The following is a 20,009-nucleotide window of genomic DNA, read 5'->3' as shown; positions in this document are numbered from 1 at the left end:
ATTACAATAATACATTTTTGTTGCCGAATTGTTAATTGATGTATTGAATTACGGATACTCTGGGAATCGTTTCTAATAGTATTACAACAATGTATAATTCTATCAATTAATTGTTGTCGGTTATTAATATTCACTGCGTAAACTAGTTGCTTCAATCGTCCCCAAATATGGTAATCAACGGAATTGAAATCAGGGGATCTTGAAGGCCACGAAATAGGACCTGCACGTCCTATCCACCTGTTGCCATAAACATTATTGAGATGTTGTCTCACTGCCAGTAAAAAGTGTGGGGGTGCCCCATCATGCTGAAAATACATCCCTCGGATAGCAACGTTCGCGTTGGCAAGCAAATTCGGCAAAATATTTTGTAGAAAGTTCAAATAGATCTGCCCTGTTAAAGGACCATCAAAAAAGTAAGGACCTACTAATTGGTTATTTATGACACCAATCCCCACGTTAACCGAAAACCTTAACTGAGAACGACGTTCTCGAATAGCATGGGGATTTTCTTCTGCCCACACATGTGAATTTCGTAAATTATTTATCCCGTCTCTGGTAAATTGGGCTTCATCTGTAAATAGTGTCCTGTATAGCGTTGGTCGATTATTGTTAATTCATCTACAAAATTCCAACCTATCGATCTCATCTCCAGCATGTAGTCGCTGAACCATTTGAATGTGATATGGGTATAGATTATTTTTTTGTAAGACTCTACTTACTTTTGATTGAGTAACATTGAGTTCTCGACTTACTTGTCTAGTGCTCATTGTAGGGTTCATAGTAACGGCGTCCATAATGTCATCTTCCTGCGCTTCATCTACATGTCGCTCTGTTGTTCCACTAGGAAAAGTGCCATTTTCTAGCAAATAATTAAAAACTGACCCAAATGTTGGATGACTGGGAGTTCGACGATTAGGAAATCTCCTGCGATATTCTCTACTAGCAGCCCTACCATTCCCATTACAGAATCCATAAACAAATATTATGTCTGCATATTCTGTGGTCGAAAACTGATGTGGCATTTTGAACGAAAGTAACAAAAGCTCTACCAAAACTAACACAATGTACTTAACGTAGATATGACAGAAGAGATATGTATTCTTGTACACATAAATAACAATTAATAATGACAATAATGACAATGGGTATAAAATATCAAGAAACGTCAAACGGTCATCGCCAACCTTCATTTTAAACTTTTTTAGATTTATTTTTATTTAGAACAGTTGATGCAATGTATTATTATTTGACATAAAATTTTAATCATTTATAATCAACAAAAACTAACACATACAAGAGGTTTGACTTTTTAATCAATTTAATTTATTATTTATCGAAAATAATGCCCCAATATGATCTATGAGTAAAAATTTAAAATTGAAAAACAATTGATTCTATCATAGAGATAATACAAAGTGACAGTAAAGATGTTAATTTTCTACGTATTCGATTATGTTGTAGGAACTCATTTTAATTAAAATGTTTGAAATTTATAACATTTGTTTAAATTAATACCCTATAATTTGATACTTCATTATGGTTGTTCTATTTTTGGTAAGATTTGATCGTTCACTAAAAATTTATTAAAAGTGCGACAACATTGTCGCATATGTCGTTTTCATTGGCTATTTATGTAGTTTGAAAATCACTTATTGCATTTTAAAAAAAAATTATACAGGGTGTAATATTTAATACGAATCCCTAAATTAATTTTTCCAAAGCCAGTCCTGGAATTTTTTAGTTTAGCTAATACCAGTCGAATGCTTGATAGTAGTGTACTGTATCATGCAAAAATTTAAAAAATCAAATGAGCCGTATAAACACTACAGTAAAATGAAATAAATGGTCAATTACACAAATCACCCGGTTAATTAATAAAGAAGAGGAGTTGACATTTTTTAGTGGCCACATGATATGCTCCCTGAGGGACTCTACATATGGTAGAAGTATGTAAAGTTCCTCATGACTCACCCTGTATAATCATATTAAAACAATTGTGTTTGTCATCCCACTAATAGCCCTGCGTGGTTGATGTGGAATAGTGTTTTAAATAATAAAAAAAAATTTGTTACAGATATTTCCCAAGATAATTTTGTTTTTTTTTTGTATATAACTAAATAATTTTATAAAATGTGCAAAGTAAATATTATTGGTGTTACATATAGAAAGTGTGGGATCTTTTCCCGTCTTTTTAAACCAAAATATATGATGACAACAATTTCGAGATCATTTGTAGGATATACAGCAAGAAAGTAAGCAGTAAAAATGCCAGTAGGTCGTTTATGCAACAAAGAATCAATCCATATTCTATCGAAAATAGAGTTCTATATCGTACTGATTCTAGTATTATTAATCCTCTGCAACAACAACTAAAAAGTATACTTTTCAGGATTAATCACCGCATATAAAGACTACTACGCTGATATTTTGACGTGACAACGTCTTAAATTAGGTTGTGGCTCGGAGTCACTCATGAAAAAGTGTAACGCCCGCTCACGTCTGTTACGATGAGTCACCGAACGAGAGAGAGGCCCGCCGGACCGGCGAATGCCTTGCGTCTCTCTCCCACTCAAACATGATCGGTCCGCTGCGCGCGCAGCACTAGAGAATTAGGCGCGTTGAATCACATTACAGCAGAAACACTTCCTTTCATTTCATATTTCTCCTATCATCGTCCTATCCTCAACAAAATCACTCAAATAGAAATTAGTTAAGTTTAAGTTTACATGTACAATGTTTTAGTAAACAAAATATATTTCTATAGTTAAAATTTGTGCAATTCTTATTTTCATTCAATTCCTTGTTCCTATTGTGCAATTTAATAATATTCATATCAATAAATATTCTACCGAGAAAAAGACGTTGTCACGTAAAATCTTCGCCCGTAAAACCGACTTTACAGGCAACCGATTTTTTCTATTACGTTTAATTCGATTGATATACATATAATAAGAAGAAAAATTTGCATAGTAAAACAATCTTCAATCGGATCAAAGTATACTACGTTTTTCGTACCATTGTGGCCTGAAGGGAACACAGGTGTTGAAACAAAACTAAAAAACGTAACAAACTTACATTCAGTTAATACCCCCAGCCTCAGCGCATCCCCAGTTTTATTCAAATCTAATAGATTTAATCGAGGAGACAGATGAATTTAACGAGACTTGTTAAAACAAGATGTTAATTGTTATTAATATGGTTAAAAAGTGAATTTTTGTGTAAGGAATAGCTACCCCTGAAAAGGAAAAAGCTAAGGAAGAAGAAGGAAGAAGAATTCTTGATTTTTTCAGAACTTAGTTCGGTTGATTCCATGTTGCATAACGGGTATGCCACTACATTTTGTAGTCCATACTGTTTTGTGCTATATATACAACAAAATGTAAAAAAATATATACAGCATTAGTTATTACTTACGTTTTGAGACATAGAAGCAAAAATGTATCTTCAGAATTCGTCACCTTTTTATAGTCTTATAGAATATTTCTACATATCCGCGAATGACTTTTTCACCGTATCTTTATACCAATCAAGACACCGGAAATTGTACACCAGTAATGCCATGTTTCATAACTTAAGTAACAATTTTCGTATGTTTTATCAACCACTTTAACTTCACTTACCCACTGTCCTAATGGAGATGATCTTACTCATCATCCCGTCTCCCAAGGCGTTCTTTCCGATGACCTGAAACTCGTACATGGTGCCTGGAGCTAACCTATTAATAGTGACGATAGTGGAACCGGGAGGCGTGACCGGAATGGTGGACCAGTCCGACGTACCCGCTTCCCTGTACCACATGGTGTACTCCTGTTTGTAGTCCGGACCACCGCTATAGCCTGGCAGCCAGCTGAGAGTCACCGAAAATTCCGTAGAACTCCCGGTGAGGTTATATGGGGCATGGGGTTGTGTTCCTAAGAATTGTGTAATGCATTAAATAAACATAAAAGCTATAAAAGATCGGATATTGATAAAGAAAACGAAATCTGATTCAATCAATTCGTACTGAATCATTTTTGGTTCAAGAACTTTTATGTTGACACCAACATTTAAGCAGTATACATATAGTAGTTTTTTCTCTTTATTACATATAATTATGTAAAGTACTACGAATTTCAAAAACTCATATTTCTTGACCGTAAAATGGCTTTTGATAAAATACATCATTAATAAAATGACATTTACCTTCAACTACTAATTGCGTTCCCGTAATAATTGTAGCTACTTCGTTGGTGGCAACGCATTGATAAAATCCGAAATCTAAACGACGAATCGATTCTATAGTCAAATTTCCTCCTACAAGCTTTACGCGGTTCTTTGGCAAAGGTGTACCTGAAACAGAATATTATCAGTTGTCTCTTTGTGCTTAGAAATGTCAAAAGTCAACTTAGAACGATCAACAGAGAACTACAATTAATACAAATAGCTTACCGTCTCTCCTCTGCCACTGTATGCCAGGTTTCTGTGTACCTTCAGCTTCTACGGCGTCACAAGGCATGTCCACGGATTCTCCAACCTTCCTCTGATACATAGTTTCCGGTTCGATGGTAAATGTGGGAGGTTTTCTAACCAAAACTTCCATTTGGCCCGAACTTCCTTGCGTCCCTTGTGCGTTGTATGGTGTGCATGTATATCGACCCTTAAATAAAATATTTATAGTTTACAAAGTTTTTCTTAAAATATGATAACAGGTCTGTTCATTCTAAAAAAGTAGTTACATTCACATAATCAGAAAAAATACATGGAAGCAACAATTCTACTTAAAAATAAGTGTGACAAATTACAATTGTGGATATGTAATCGACAAAAAACAAATATCGCAGATATTAAAAATATAGATATATCAGTAAAGTCTCTCACCTGGTGATTTTCGTTTACCCTGGTAAAAAGCAGCGAGCCGTTGTTCATTATGACGATATCTTTGGTCTGATAGGGCTCCAAAAGGCGCTTGTCTTTTGTCCACGTAACGTACTGCAGGGGAGGGTTGGCTTTTATATAACACTGTACTACACCGGCTAAACGAAACGGTAGATACTGTATCGTTGGTGTGAAAGTTACTTTTGCTGGATCTGAAACAAACGAAAAGTAAAAAATTTCATCTAAAAATTAACAAATTATGTTCTAACACGTACTTTACTTTATATTTACTTTTTATGTTGCTACACTTTATTACTTACCATTAATATCTAGTATGTCATTATTTATACACACAACAATTATGTCAAATGTGCACAGAAAGTTGGAACAATTATTTTAAGATAAATTTTGATATACGGATTGAAAACTTACATTCAACATTAAGATAGGCTGATGCGGATTGCGGCTCTCCGATCCCATTACTGACTTCGCACAGATATTGACCTGAGTCGTCGGAGCTGACCGGATTTATGACTAATGAACCGTCCCTTTTGATGGTCACCCTCGTTTCCAAAGAAGCCAGCTCTTTGACCGGAGCCCCTTCACGGAACCACTTCACGGTGACGTTGCCTGGCTGAGCCTTTGCTTCGCAATTGAACTGGACTTTTTCTCCTTCCAGTTTCGTTTGATTCGTCGGAGGGACCTGGAACGATATCGAGTTTATACGAGAGTTAACAAATTCAATGGTGTGTCGTTAGCGGCAGGGCAGAGTGGAAATTTTCAAAATTGGTGCTTAAAAATACAAAGTGAACGTATGAACATAAAAAAATTGTGGTACATTTTCTTTAATCAACAAATTTGAAGATTTCACTTTTATTACATTTTAAATTTTTGTTAACTTTTCTAAAAAGCTTAGGCATATGAAAAAGATTTTTTTCTTCGTTGACTATAGAAAAACTTTCAATGGTGTAATGCAATAAACTTTTAATGAAACTACATTTTTGATTAGTTATTTTTGATTAGCGGCATTATACCTCAGGAATAGCTTTTTTCTGCGTTCATATTAATGCAAAAGAATATTCTAGAAGTATGAGAAATTTGTAGCTTTGGACTTCTTTAAAGGTTTAACAATTCTGGATCTCTTATATAATAAAGAAACTAAATAACAAAGGAACGTTTCTAGGTGAGCGTCTAATCGAATTCTGTCAAGAAAATGACTGTACATTACAAATATCTGGTTTCAAGTTCAAGAAAGGCGTCTGTACACGTGAAAATACCCTTAAGATGTACAACAAGGAAGAATAGTACGGAATCAAATCGAGTACATTTTAATAAACCACCGATTTCAAAACAATATTAAAGATGTAAAAACTTACCCCGGCGCTGAAGTAAAAACTCGACAAGAACCTTAAATATACTCCCAGAATTATAAAACTAAGACGAAAAATTTGTGATCAAGAATGGGAGAGATACATTACTAACCTTTTTGATAATGCTTCTCGCTACTAACGCTACATGTGTATGCTACACATACACATATTACCTGTGACAACCAATTAGACAGAGGTTATATATAATATAGCAAGCTAAAAATAATAAAGCTCCTTGACCGGATCTAATCGCTATTGGGCTACTTAAACTTTTGGATGAGGAAAACATTACATACTTAACCACTTTCTTTAACAAAATTTAAAAAAAGAAAAAGTACCAGGTTGGAGTCACTGTTTATAATAACATTACCAAAGAAAAGCAGGCTCACCAAATGCATGGTCAGCAAAGGCGGGCTAATCAGTTTGATGAGGCACACACTTACGATACTTTTACGAATTATACAAAACCGAATATTCCTTCTGTGTGAAAGTAGAATGGGTAATAAGCAATTTGGACTAAGAAATGATCTAGAAACTAGAGATGCACTATTTTGTATGCGAGTTTTCTTACAAAACAGTTGAGTTCTGAAAGAACGTTTATGTTTGTTTCGTCGACTTCAAAAAGAAACTCGACCGAGTACAACACGACACACTTTTCGACTTGGCGGGATGTGGCAGTAGGACCACTACAATCTAAGACTGCTAAAATACTTATATTAAAATCAAGTAGGCTCTATCCAAATTGGAAACTTGTACTGAAAAACTGCCTATTAATCATGGAGGACGACAAGGTTGTACTTTTTCACCTATTGTTTTTAATCAATGCTGTATAAAAATCTTTAGGGAGGCCTTGAATGAAAGGTAGTAGGAGTAAGTCTAGGCGGAGTAGTAATAAACAATATCAGATACGCTGACAATACAGTCATTGTTGCACAAAAATTAAAAGATCTCCAGACATTAATAAATCTAGTCAGTTGGAAAGATTAATATAGATCAGGGACTGCTTTCTCTTAAAGAAGAGGAGATATAACGTGTAAACCATTTTAAATACCTTGGTGGCTGGTTAAATATAAATAGCTACTCTGATGAAGGGATAATAACAACGATCGAAATATGACGTAAGGCTTTTATGACCTGGAAACAGAAGTTTGAAACAGAAACCTGTCGATACATATTTGCCAGGTCTTGAAATGTTATGTATGGTCTATCCTATTATATTGTTGTGAGACATGGACATTAAAAACTACTAAAATCATTCAAATTGTGATGATATCGACGGATCCTAAAAATATAGTGGGTTTCGAACACTTTTAATGGAGATGTTCTAGAAATGATAAATTCAGAACGTCTGCTCATAAACATCATAAAGGGGAGAAAACATAATATTTCGGTCATATAATTAGATGACTTAATACCATCTCATCATCATCATCTATTAGCCTATATTTGTCCACTGCTGAACGTGGGCCTTCCGAAATAGGTGGAAAATTTTACGGGAGGCCTAATACCATCTACTTCGCCTCTAATACAAGAAAAAGTGGAGGAAAAGAGATGTATTGGTCGAAAAAACATTCATGACTGCGTAATATTAGACAATGGTGTGACTCCACATTAGAAGAATTATTTCGGCCAGCAGCGGATAAAGAAAGATTTCAGGAAATTGTAAATATGATGACGGCCAACGTTTTAATACAGACACGGCACCTAAAGAAGATCTCTTATAAAAAATAGTGGATATCATGATGAAGATATACTTATAAGAAATACGTATGAGGAACTGATTATCTTGCTGAAGAAAAACCTTGCTACTAAAAGTAAAAACAAACAAGAGCCAATCTACGGTAAGATTTTGGAAAAGCATTTGATGGATCAGACCAAAGCATTGATCATATATTTCAAGCAATTTAACAGAATAAAGGCAGAAAAAGATAAATAACTAACAAATAAAGGACTATTATTACGTGAAGTCTCCATAGAGATTCTAGCTCCTAGACTAAACGGATAAAAATGAAGAAAATACAAATCGAAATCTTACGTAGAAACGATTTAGAAACACTTCTTAGGACGTCTTTTCCTAAGAAGATTCTTCTGGTGATCTCTTTTCATGTTATTTGCATAAAGGCGACTTCCACTTCTCGTGTATTTGTCACTTGCTTTGTCTCGCAAATATTTGTCACTTGCCTATATTTGCCATGTCTTTGGCAAATATTTGACACTTGCGTATATGTGGCATATACTGGGCAGTTCACTTGGCCATTACTTATACAATTATTTGCCACTTGCGCAGTCCCTCCGGTTGTCGATAAAAATGACGCGAGTCAAAGGAGTCATGATGGAAACAAAATAAACACTCACGCCCGAGAGGCGAAAAAAGCTGCTGTACTTGCCAATTACCCAAGTATTGGCGCACTTGTCAAATGCACGAGTAGTGGAAGCGACGTACTTGCAATTTAGTTAAAATCTGGGTGCATTTGACGATCACGCAAATATTGGTATTTTTGTGTACGCAAGTACACAAATATTTGTGCACTTGCCAAATACACGAGTAGTGGGAGTACGCCTTAATATTTGTGCAAAGACTTTTAGTTTCAAAAGACTACCGTTGTTGAAAATATTAAGCTTAGTTTTTATTTATAAATATAATTTCAAACGAATACTTTCTTTACTCTTGCGTGAGTTCAGCATTTTTATAAAACGACAGAAAAAACGTCACAATACAGCAATTAAATCTGCTATTTCAGCTGGATCGATCTGAAGATGAAGCTCAGCGATTCGAAAGAAGATATCTTACTGATGGTTATTTTCTGTACTTAATTGATTCTTGCTTTTATGTTATACCATTCGCTCATCTGTTGGTTAAGTAACGTCGTAAGGTGCATTGGAAAAGGTATCGACGTTCGATCTATTTTTGTTGGCATAAGTTGCTGTCTTAAGAAATACTAGTAGCTTATTCTTCAATGTATTTTTATATATCCTGTATTGTTAACTGTACTCCACAAAACAACTCTTAAGAGTGTGAGGCTCTAATACAAAGTATCATCAGAACAGCAACGATATTATTAGATAAGTACCAGGATTTTATTACTGCTTTTAAATTCTCAATAGCTGCAATAGAATAATTCTTTTAAGAACGGAATATGCTAAAGATCATTGTGGCACACCTGTTTTTATATTTCTTATTCTACTGTGTACTTTCCAATTCTGATTATTGCTTTTTGGTGCTAATGTAGTTCATTGCTGATATTTACTTGACCACGCCAATTGACGGATCTCAATCAGCTACTGAGAACACCTGAAGACACATGGAACAAGACAGTAAATACATCCAAGCTTACCAATATTACAACACAAGATAGGCAACGGCCAGAAAATGTTAGAAATACGCTTTGAAGATGTTAAAAACAACTATTAAAGAATTATAAGAAACGAAAATTAAAGTCTCTAGTTTTTTATTTACCATAATCACTGCTCCCCCAGCTATGATGACTCTAGCAGTATGTGAAATTTGGCCTTCGCCATTTCTGGCAATGCAGGTGTAGTCGCCTATGTCCTCATGTCGAATGTTGGATATTCGCAGCTCTGTTCCATCATTAAAAATACCTGCAAAACAATAACAAAAATAAGTTCTGCTTGTCATTATCTCAAAATAATTACTATTTTAATGGGAATAAACCACAAAAAATTAAAGTTTAAAATTAGTTTATTGTCGTTCCAATTTCCACTTCGGAAATCGTTTTCAAAATACAAACATTAGTAAATTATTAATTGAAACGTCAATAAACGTATTTTAACCTTTAATTTCCCATTTAAATAGTAATTAATTTAAAATGCCGCAAGAAAATAGCTTCAGAACAATATTAGTAAATTAAACAAATTTTGTTTTTTTTTGTTTAATTTATTAATGTTTGTATTTTGAAAACGATTTCCGAAGTGGAAATTGAAACGTCAATAAATTTACTTTAACCTTCAATTGTGGCTTATTCCCAATAAAATAGTAATTACTTTAAAAACAATAAAAATTTTTAGTAAAATAAGAATAGTGTTACGATAAATATGACTAATATTTAACCTGTAAACATGTTATTATTCTACTAAGAATTTTCGTAGGTTCTGTGAGCCACTATAAAACCGGTCTTCTTTCCATGCCATTCTAGTATATTCTCAGACCAGCTAGAAACCTGTCTGGCGCCCCCCTTCTGTTCGAGAAAGGTCAACACAGGTCGCCGAGGGGATTCCAGAATAACGGATATTTTATATAAATGGAGGACCTTTTCATTTTAAAGTTAGTCTGAATAATAATATCGTATCGAGTTTTGAAATGTAACACGCGTATTGTCGGGATAAATAAATTGTAATAAATGTTGTAAATAAATTATATAATTATAGTGCGAAATAAATTAGTTTAATATTGTACAAATAAAGACTTTAATAAACTAAGTGTTAGAATATTTTATAATAAATAAAGTTAATAAATTAGACAAATAAATTCAGTTCAATAGCTTTCTTTTCAACAGTTTCTTACAAAACTATTTGTATTGTAAATAATATAAATTCTTTCTGCAAATATCTACACAGAAAACACAAATTACTGAGGATTTCTGTCTTTCTATGCACAAAATAAACATGTCCACAAATTCCCTCCAGTCATAATTAATAACATTATGCCCTTTACGAATGCACTAACGACGACACAATCACCAGAACCCGCTCATATCATAAAGCGCCACGTTGCTATTACGTTTTCTGTGATGGTCAACACAATTTCGGCTCCAGGCAAACGTAAACATCACAGTATTTAAAATAATACAAAGCTGCTAGTTGTGTGTATCCCAAGTTATAATCTATTCGAATTTTGATGCTGGCGAAACAGAGATTAAATTATTAAGCCCAGAGGATTATCGCGTCTGGGGCATTATCGTGAGTTAACAAAAACAAGTAGAATATAAAAATAGGTGGTAATACCTTACGACATAAGTAAATTGGGAGTGGTTTGTTTGGGGGAAGCGCAAAATATTGTCAAAACACACTTTTTATCAACGCCGTTATTTATCGACATTTATACAGGCACTTTGGTATTTCAAAAGAATCCAGATTTTGCTAGCCAAATGCTGGATTATACAAGGTGCGGCAGATAAACGGCCAATTAGAAATATCTCGATAACTCGAGGTAACTGAATCATGAAAATTGGAATGAAGGTGTGTTGAAGAGTGACCTATTTAATGAAAATATTTTCATCCATTTGCTACTTCCGGTTATACCGGAAATTGCTTGGAACTTCGTTTTTTTAATGAGACACCCTGTATATTCTTTTAATTTTTTTGAGCCGTTTTTGAGTTATATTGGTTTTTATATGAAAATTACACTTTTCTACCATGTATATAAAGTTAATAAAGAATTAGAGCAGGAACTAGGGGCTATTAAATGGGATATTGTAAGCTTATGTGAAACGAGACTTCAAGGAGAGAAAAAGACCACCCTAAAATCTGGGCACACTTTATACCAATATAATTCAGAAGAGAACCACGGTCAAGGAGGAGTGGCTTTCATGGTCAACCGAAGAATAGAACACCATATTGTAAAATACTCAGCAGTGTCGGAAAGAGTGATATATCTTGTATTAGAACTGAATAAACGATATAGCTTACAAATAATACACTGCTATGCTCCAACTTCCACTGCGGATGACGAGTCAATAGAACAACTCTACGAAGATATAACGCGAGCTAAAGACCTAGAAATTTACTTTGGCATTAGAAAATGTCTTCAAAAAACTAAATTGGGTCGAAAAGGGATTAAAAATAGATGGAGTATATCTTAACCATTTGCGTTTCGCAGACGACATAGTACTAATAAGCATAGATATCCATGAACTAAAATCAATGCTACAAGATTTAAATCACAAATCGAATCAAATAGGATTAAAAATGAATCTCGACAAAACAAAGATATTAAGCAACAGCCTAGAAAACATCACGATAGATAACATCAATGTAGAAAAGATAGAACAATATATATATATATATATATATATATATATATATATATATATATATATATATATATATATATATATATATATATATATATCTAGGACATGCAATTAAAAACGAAAAGGAAAATCAAACCCTAGAAATTAAAAGAAGGACACAATTATCATGGGCTGCTTTTGGGAAGTTGAGCTTCATTTTAAAAGACAGAAAAATCCCAATACACTTAAAACGAAAAACCTATGACACTTGTATACTACCAGTTGCAACTTATGGATTGGAAACTATGGCAATAACAAGAAAAATGGCAGAACAATTAAGAGTAACTCAACGGGCCATGGAGAGGGCCATGTTAAATATAAGCCTCAGAGACAAAATTCCTAACACCGAAATACGTCGAAGAACTAAAGTAACCGACATCATGGAAAAAATAGCGACATTGAGATGGCAATGGGTAGCACATGTAGCAAGACAAGGCAACAACAGATGGTCTCATAAAGTGACATTCTGGAGACCTCGAGAAACAAAAAGAAGCGTGGGAAGACCCAAAAAGAGATGGATAGACGATATAACAGCTGTAGCTGGAAAGCAATGGATGAGAATTACAAAAGATAGGGAAGCGTGGAAACAATTGGAGGAGGCCTATGTCCAACAATGGATGAATGAAGGCTGAAGAAGAAGAAGAAGAAGAAGATATAAACCGACATACTAAATTTTTGCCTAATTTCTTTTTTTTTCAAATGGGACACCCTGTATGTGATTCGGTATTTTAGAAAAGTATGTTTTTCACTAACGATCTGTATTGTTATACCCTATACCTATCTCTTGCAGTTTTCAAATAAATTAACTTTATACACTTTTGTCACAAAAAATTTATTTATCAAGTAGACTATGGAATATTCTGACAAAAATATCAGTTATTGTTAATCTTTAATAGTAATCTTGTTGTATGCCGTTGGGTGACAGTTATAATATTAATTTGTAGTATCCAGAACTTGCCGTGTTTTGGCTGAGAGATATCCTGAGAAACCTAGACCAGATCATAAAAAAAAACGTTTGTTGAACAACCGTTACCAGTTTGGAACTTTGGATGCAACAAGCGGATACTCCAAGATAACATTTGCGTTATGAGGAGGACAAAACGTCCTCAATTGTTCTCCGTCATGTCCAGACCTAGCCAATTAGCGGTGGTATATCTTGAGATCGGTGTTTATCCAGATGTACCAGATCAGGAGATCCCGTCGAGAAAGCTTGTGGCTTTTTGCGAAGCCACAACTCTTTTAATGGATTCCGAGGACAGAAGTGTGAATATAGGGCTTCACCGCTGGTCATTTGATGCACCGGAGACTGGGCTATTACTCTGGTCTAAAGAAGTGATATAATGGGGAATAGCTATAGGTGGTTTAAGTATTGTAAAGTTTCTGTAACGGCCTTACCTCTCATAAACTACCACCACAACCATATTATGTAAGCCAAATTTTACTAGATGGACTGTAAGCTAAAATTATATTCAAAGTTTTATTGGAAGTTCTTTAAATACCTTTCTACAGCATATCCAAAAATATTCTTTAAACAAAGCTACAAATACTATTGTCCCAAACATTTTCTTCACTTAAACTTATACTGGGCGCACTGTCTTGCACGGTATGTGTAAGAAGTGTATTTTCCCTCACGATGTTCTAAATACTGTATTCTTTTTCGTTTTAATATCGTCAATACCACGCACTTTTTGTTCACTCTTCGAAGTACCTCATCATTTTTTCTTATTTTATTCGTTCATGATCTTTCTAAAATGCGACACATCTCCGACACAGGAAACACTCAACTATATCTCAACATTATATTAAAGACTGACAAACACATATGCATCCGTAGACCAAGGTGTAAGATCTGGTTGCAAAAGAACTTCCTCATTCTGTTAAAGATATAACGTGCAATGTCTATTCTACTTCTTATTTCCTTATCTCGATCACAGTTATTTGTTTTCCAAATTCTCAAATATTTGAAGTATGATATTTTTTTAATTACATTTTCACCAAATATCAAATCTTCTTACGGAGTTTTTTGTTGTTTTGTTTATAACTATAAAATAGTTTTTTTAAGGTTTCTTGTGAGATCGTAATTGTCATAATAAAGATTTAATCGTTCGACTAGTTGTTGGAGATCTTTGGAAGCTACCGCAAATAATACAGTATCATCAGCATATCCTTCCTTCTGACCCAGCATCAAGATTATTCGTAGCATCAAGGATTTGTAACATTTTGTGGTGTTGTACTTTATCGAAAGCCTTATCTAAATCTATGAAACAGGCATAAACTTTTTGATTCATATCAGGATATCATTATGCATGAACACTGAATACGAACAGGGCTTCCCTAGTACCAAATCTTTTTCTAAATTCCATTTGGGTATTACTTATTTCAGCCTCCAATCTTCTATAGATTGTGTTGTAAATTACTTGCAAACAGAGCTTTGGACCGATGCTTGATGGAGCAGTATGACAATATAGGATAAGAACTAAAAAGAGCTGGAAGAACTATATCCAGACGCTAACATAACAAAAGAAATAATGTTCAGAAGGCTCCAGTGGGCATAACACCTCAGAAGACATTCTAACGAAAGAATAGTAAGGCTGGTATAGGAAGGAGCCCCAACTGGAAGAATTGGAAGACCAAGAAGCAGATGTTAAGATAGGCCGGTCACATCTAATGAGAACCAGATGATCGATAGCCGAAACTAGCATGACAATCTAACTCACAAGGATGAAGACTACCAGGACGATCACGTACCAGTTGGAGAGAAAACATTGCTAAAGATCTCAATACCATGGGTTAGGAGATGGACAAAAACCTTATGATGCACCGGAAGAAATGAAGGCAGATAGTACAGTCAGCCAAGAGCCACGATGGGTTTAGAGCTACAGAGTAGGGTAGTATTAATGTTGGCACAAGTCAATTCCTTGGTATATATCGTTTTCTTCTTTAAGGGCCATGTCTGTGATCAAACCTTGGCTATTATTATGTTTATAAGTTCATGGAATATTTATCTTTTAGATGCTGCGCAAAAGAGTTCTTCAATTAAAAAGGCTCAATAGTCAGACTATAACCCGTTGATAGCTAGAATGCATGTGAAACTCAAAAATATTGTAATGCCTAAAAATAAACCAACGTTTGATTATACAAAATTAAGAAAAAAAGAAATACATCAAAAAGTGATCTAACAAGTCAACTCAAATCTAACAGAAGTAGGAGAAGAAATCTTAACATCAGAAGATGTCAATGAAAAGTGGAGCAATATTCAGAAGGCATTACTAAAGGCATCAGAAGAAAATTTAAAGACTGAAAAGACAAATAAAAAACAGAAGTGGATGACTTCAGAAATTCTAGCATTAATGGAAGAGAAGCGAAAAGCCAAAGGGAAAAATAAGCCAAAATATCAAGAACTATAAAGTAGAATTAAAGTAGAGAAAAAAAAGGCCAAAGAAAAGTGGTTAACAGATACCACAGCTTTAATATGCATAAAAAATAAAAGAACAAATACCAAAAAGCGAGCACACTATGCGATACTCAAAGATGAAAATGGTAATCATAAGATGTACATAACATGCACATAATATGATAAACATAAGATATTAATGGTAAATAATAAGAATGATACAAGAAGAACCACAGGAACAAACGGGACCGGAAATAATGATGTGCGAATTAGAACAGGTAATTAGAAATGCAAAGACCGCAAAATCAGTAGGCCTAGATCAGATCCCCACTGAGCTAATTAAATGCATTGGCAAAGAAACGCTGCATATACTTTTAGATCTGTTCAACAAAGTATATACAACAGAAGTAATACCCGAAGATTGGTTGCTGTCCACGTTTGTAACACTACCAAACTCAGTACATGCGACAGAATGCTTCCAGTACAGAACAATTTCCTTAATAAGCCACACACTTAAGATATTTCTCAAAATAATACATGGAAGACTATACAAAAAAAATATATATAATAAGAAGTAGATGACACCCAGTTTAGATTCAGAGGAGGACTACGAACGAGAGAGGCTCTGTTCGCTTTTAACGTTCTCGCGCAAAGACGACTAGATATGAACCAGGAGATCTCTATGTCTGCTTTATAGATTATCAAAAGGCTTTTGATAGAGTGTGACATCAGATGGATAGTTGAGATATACGGGTTATTGTTAATCTGTACTGGAATCAAAAAGCAAAAGTTAGAATCGAAAATATCCTAACCTAACCTAACCTAACGTAGACTTCTTCTTCTTCAAGTGCCATCTCCGCGGCGGAGGTCGGCAATCATCATAGCTATTCGAACTTTTGAGACGGCTGCTCTGAAAAGTTCATTTGATGTACATCCGTACCACTCTCTCAGGTTGCGCAGCCATGACATTCTACGCCTCCCTATGCTTCTCTTTCCTTGGATCTTTCCCTGCATGATCAGTTGGAGCAAGGTGTATTTCTCTCCACGTGTAATATGTCCGAGATATTCCAATTTTTTTGTTTTTATTGAATTTAAAATTTCCATTTCTTTGTTCATCCTTCTCAGAACCTCTTTGTTTGTGACGTGTTCTGTCCATGATATTTTCAGAATTCTTCTGTACACCCACAGCTCAAATGATTCCAGTTTTTTCGTTGATGTAGCATTCAAGGTCCAAGATTCCATTCCATAAAATAAGGTCGAAAAAACATAGCACCTCGCCAACCTAACTCTTAGTTCCAGTTTTAAATCCCTGGTACATAGAACTCTTCTCATTTTGTTGAAATTTGTTCTAGCCTTTTCTATTCTTATTTTTATCTCCTGATTGTAATCATTTGTGGAGTTAATCATTGTTCCCAGGTATGCATATTTGTCCACTTGTTCGACGTTGGTTTCGTTTATTAGAAGACTCTCGTTATTTCTTTGAGTTTTCGATATTCTCATAAATTTCGTCTTCTTGACATTCATTGTTAGACCATACTCTTTTCCATAGTCTGCTATTCTGGTCACCAGTCTCTGAAGATCTTCAATGTTTTCGGCTAAAATCACAGTGTCGTCCGCATATCTAATGTTGTTAATGGGAACTCCATTTACCTTTATTCCAGCTGTTTCACCCTCAAGAGCTTTTTTCAGGACCTCTTCGGAGTAGGCGTTGAAAAGAATTGGCGACAATACGCATCCCTGTCTTACTCCACATCTAATTTCAATTTCTTCTGACAGCTGTTCGTTAACACGTACTTTTTAACGTAGACTAGAAAGATTTAAATTGATTTTTCTTGAAAATGTGACGTCATTGAATATTTTCAACGCAACAGCATGTTTTAAACTATAAGTTATGTAACTCTATCTCCATTAAAGGAGCGGCTTCAGACTAAAATTAAAAATGTATTCATGCCTTTTGTGTGGGTTCTGAAAAGAGAAGCCTCTCTAAAGATTCTTCTTCTTGTACTGCCGTACAAAGTGTAAGCGTTCTTGCTATTTGGAGGACACTTATTTGGCTCGGTTTATTAATCTGCTGATATCAAGTCTCTTATATCTCTGAACGATATATCTTATGTATATTAAGTAAAATGCTCTAAAGATATTAGATTTAACATGATGTAAAGATATTAGATCTTGACATTACTTAGACATTCTTGTATACAGAGGTTTTTACATAGAAACCGACCAGAAACCAAAGTTTTTTTTAGAATATTATTTATGTCAGGAATTATCGAAGTGGTCTTCACATAAATTTAAACAAAAACTTCCTCTGTCGGTATTAGAAACACCAATCTGTCAAAAACTTTCCGACATAACTGGTTTGAGTTGCAGCAAATCCGCGAATATGTAAAACTAGAGATTATTATCGCCGCAAACAAAAGCTCGTTTAATCTCGATTTCGAGTACATTGGAATTACACCAGATTTAAACTTTGAACATACGGAACTTTTATACGGATCTGTATTATTTAAAGTCCGGAGTTTTGCTCTGTTTGTCAAGTGCTGGAATCGTGTTGATCAACAAAATTAATTTATTTGGAGCCAAAACACGTTACAGTGATAAAGACACGGAAATTACAGGGAGGTTTTGATGTAAATTAACACGGCTTTCACAAGTATTCCTTGAATGTATCCAACAATATTTAACATAATCTGTTGAACATAGACGACACTGATACGCATCTGAATACATACGGACGACGTAAGACGTATTTTAAAGTAGTGAGATGTATTTTGTCGCGTTGGAACGCATTTAGACGCCCTCGCATCATTTTCCTTGGCCTTATGTACATTATTTGTCGTAATATTGGTTTCTAGTTATGCTTTGTAGTTCTGCATTATTGTCCGTTTAACACTCCGATGAGAGGACATAAATACGCATTACTTCAAAATATAATGCAAGGAAAAATAGAAGGAAAACGGAATCCAGGCCGTAGAAGAATGTCATGGCTGCGTAATTGGGGAGAGTGGTTTGGCTGTACCACTAATGAACTCTTTAGGTCAGCTGTAAACAAGGTCAGAATAGCCTTAATGATTTCCAACCTCCGATAGGAGTAGCACAATAAGAAGAAGAACTCCGCTTAACATTATTCCTTTAAAATATTTTAGGGACTTGTAAAAGTGCGAGATTAAGTTGGTCTCCGGCGATCTCAAGATGATGGACAAACACAGATAGCTGTAGATCTTTATTTGTAACTGGCGACTACTAATAATAATTCAAGAATTACAATTAAACAATAAACTTAGCTATTTCCATGACAATTTTATTAAAAGCTTTTTCGATCGTTTATCGCGCGGAAAGGTTGCTCTACACCCACCCCGGTACAACCTCTTATATTCCGCAACTATGAGTTCTTTTTTCTTTTCCCTAGATAATTAGGTGATGAAGATGGTAGTAACTGTTTCTCACTACATATCCAAAGTAGCTAAATTTGATTTTGACGATATTTAGCAGCTGAAATCTATTTAGCAATTTGAGAACGTCGTAATTGCTGGTGTGTCTGATCCAGGAAAATTACAGCATTCTTCGCTAGAACCACATCTCAAACGCCTTTAATTTATTCATTGTGTCGACATTTAGCGCCCACGTTACAAAACATATAGGAAAATAGACCACACACAACATTTGAGAGTTTTAATCTCGTTTGAGTAGTTAGGTTTCTGTTGTGAAGTGTGGGCTTCCATTTAATGAATGCTCTACGAGTCATTTCAGTCATAACTTTAAATATTTAAAGTGTGATACTAATTTGATAGTATATCCGCCAATTTTTTACCAATGTTGGTGGAATATGAATTTTACTCGCGGCCATCCCTTTTGTCTTTTTAATGTTTATATAAAAAGAGGGAGCTCCAACTCAGTTTGGTGTAAATGTTTGGCGTTATTTAGGTCAGACATTTCCTGGATAATGAATTAGTAGATTAAATAGTATTAAAGGGCCTCCTCGTTCACCCGATTTGAATCTTAAAGCATATTTTTATTGGGATACTTGAAAAGTAGAATTTATAAATCTAAATCTAAACCAAGTATTGTAGAGCTAAGGCGATCGATGAATCCATATTAATTTCTAGAGAAATAAGGGAAATATAATAGACGCATTCTTCCATCGATTAGGATACTGTCAAAATAACAACGGAGGACATTGTGAACACTTGATTACATAGGCATTAATTAAGTAATGTAGTAAACTTTTATTTATTATGTTTACTTACTATAAATTTAGTTGTACATAATTTGAATCTAAAATCAAAAATCGAAAGTATTGTATACGGTTAAACTGGTGTTAAAGTGGAGATTTCAATAAGGGTACAATAGACAGGGTGTTGT

At 34.5% G+C, this 20,009-nt stretch overlaps 1 protein-coding gene across 7 annotated transcripts in view; it reads right to left on the bottom strand.

Moving 5' to 3' along the window:
* tutl (immunoglobulin superfamily member turtle) overlaps positions 1-20,009 on the bottom strand; it is a 500,395-nt gene that overhangs the window by 59,181 nt on the left and 421,205 nt on the right. For all 7 annotated transcript variants that reach the window (XM_072537593.1, XM_072537564.1, XM_072537584.1 and 4 more), the window contains 6 exons: positions 9,682-9,824; positions 5,287-5,557; positions 4,858-5,066; positions 4,429-4,636; positions 4,183-4,329; positions 3,621-3,911 (listed from right to left, as the gene is read on the bottom strand). In XM_072537593.1, the coding sequence (XP_072393694.1) occupies positions 3,621-3,911; positions 4,183-4,329; positions 4,429-4,636; positions 4,858-5,066; positions 5,287-5,557; positions 9,682-9,824 (1,269 nt within the window). The remainder of the gene's footprint in view (positions 1-3,620; positions 3,912-4,182; positions 4,330-4,428; positions 4,637-4,857; positions 5,067-5,286; positions 5,558-9,681; positions 9,825-20,009) is intronic.

This window comes from Diabrotica undecimpunctata, chromosome 1, assembly GCF_040954645.1.
Source record: "Diabrotica undecimpunctata isolate CICGRU chromosome 1, icDiaUnde3, whole genome shotgun sequence".
NCBI lineage: Eukaryota > Metazoa > Arthropoda > Insecta > Coleoptera > Chrysomelidae > Diabrotica > Diabrotica undecimpunctata.
This window is presented reverse-complemented; position numbering and strand designations above follow the sequence as displayed.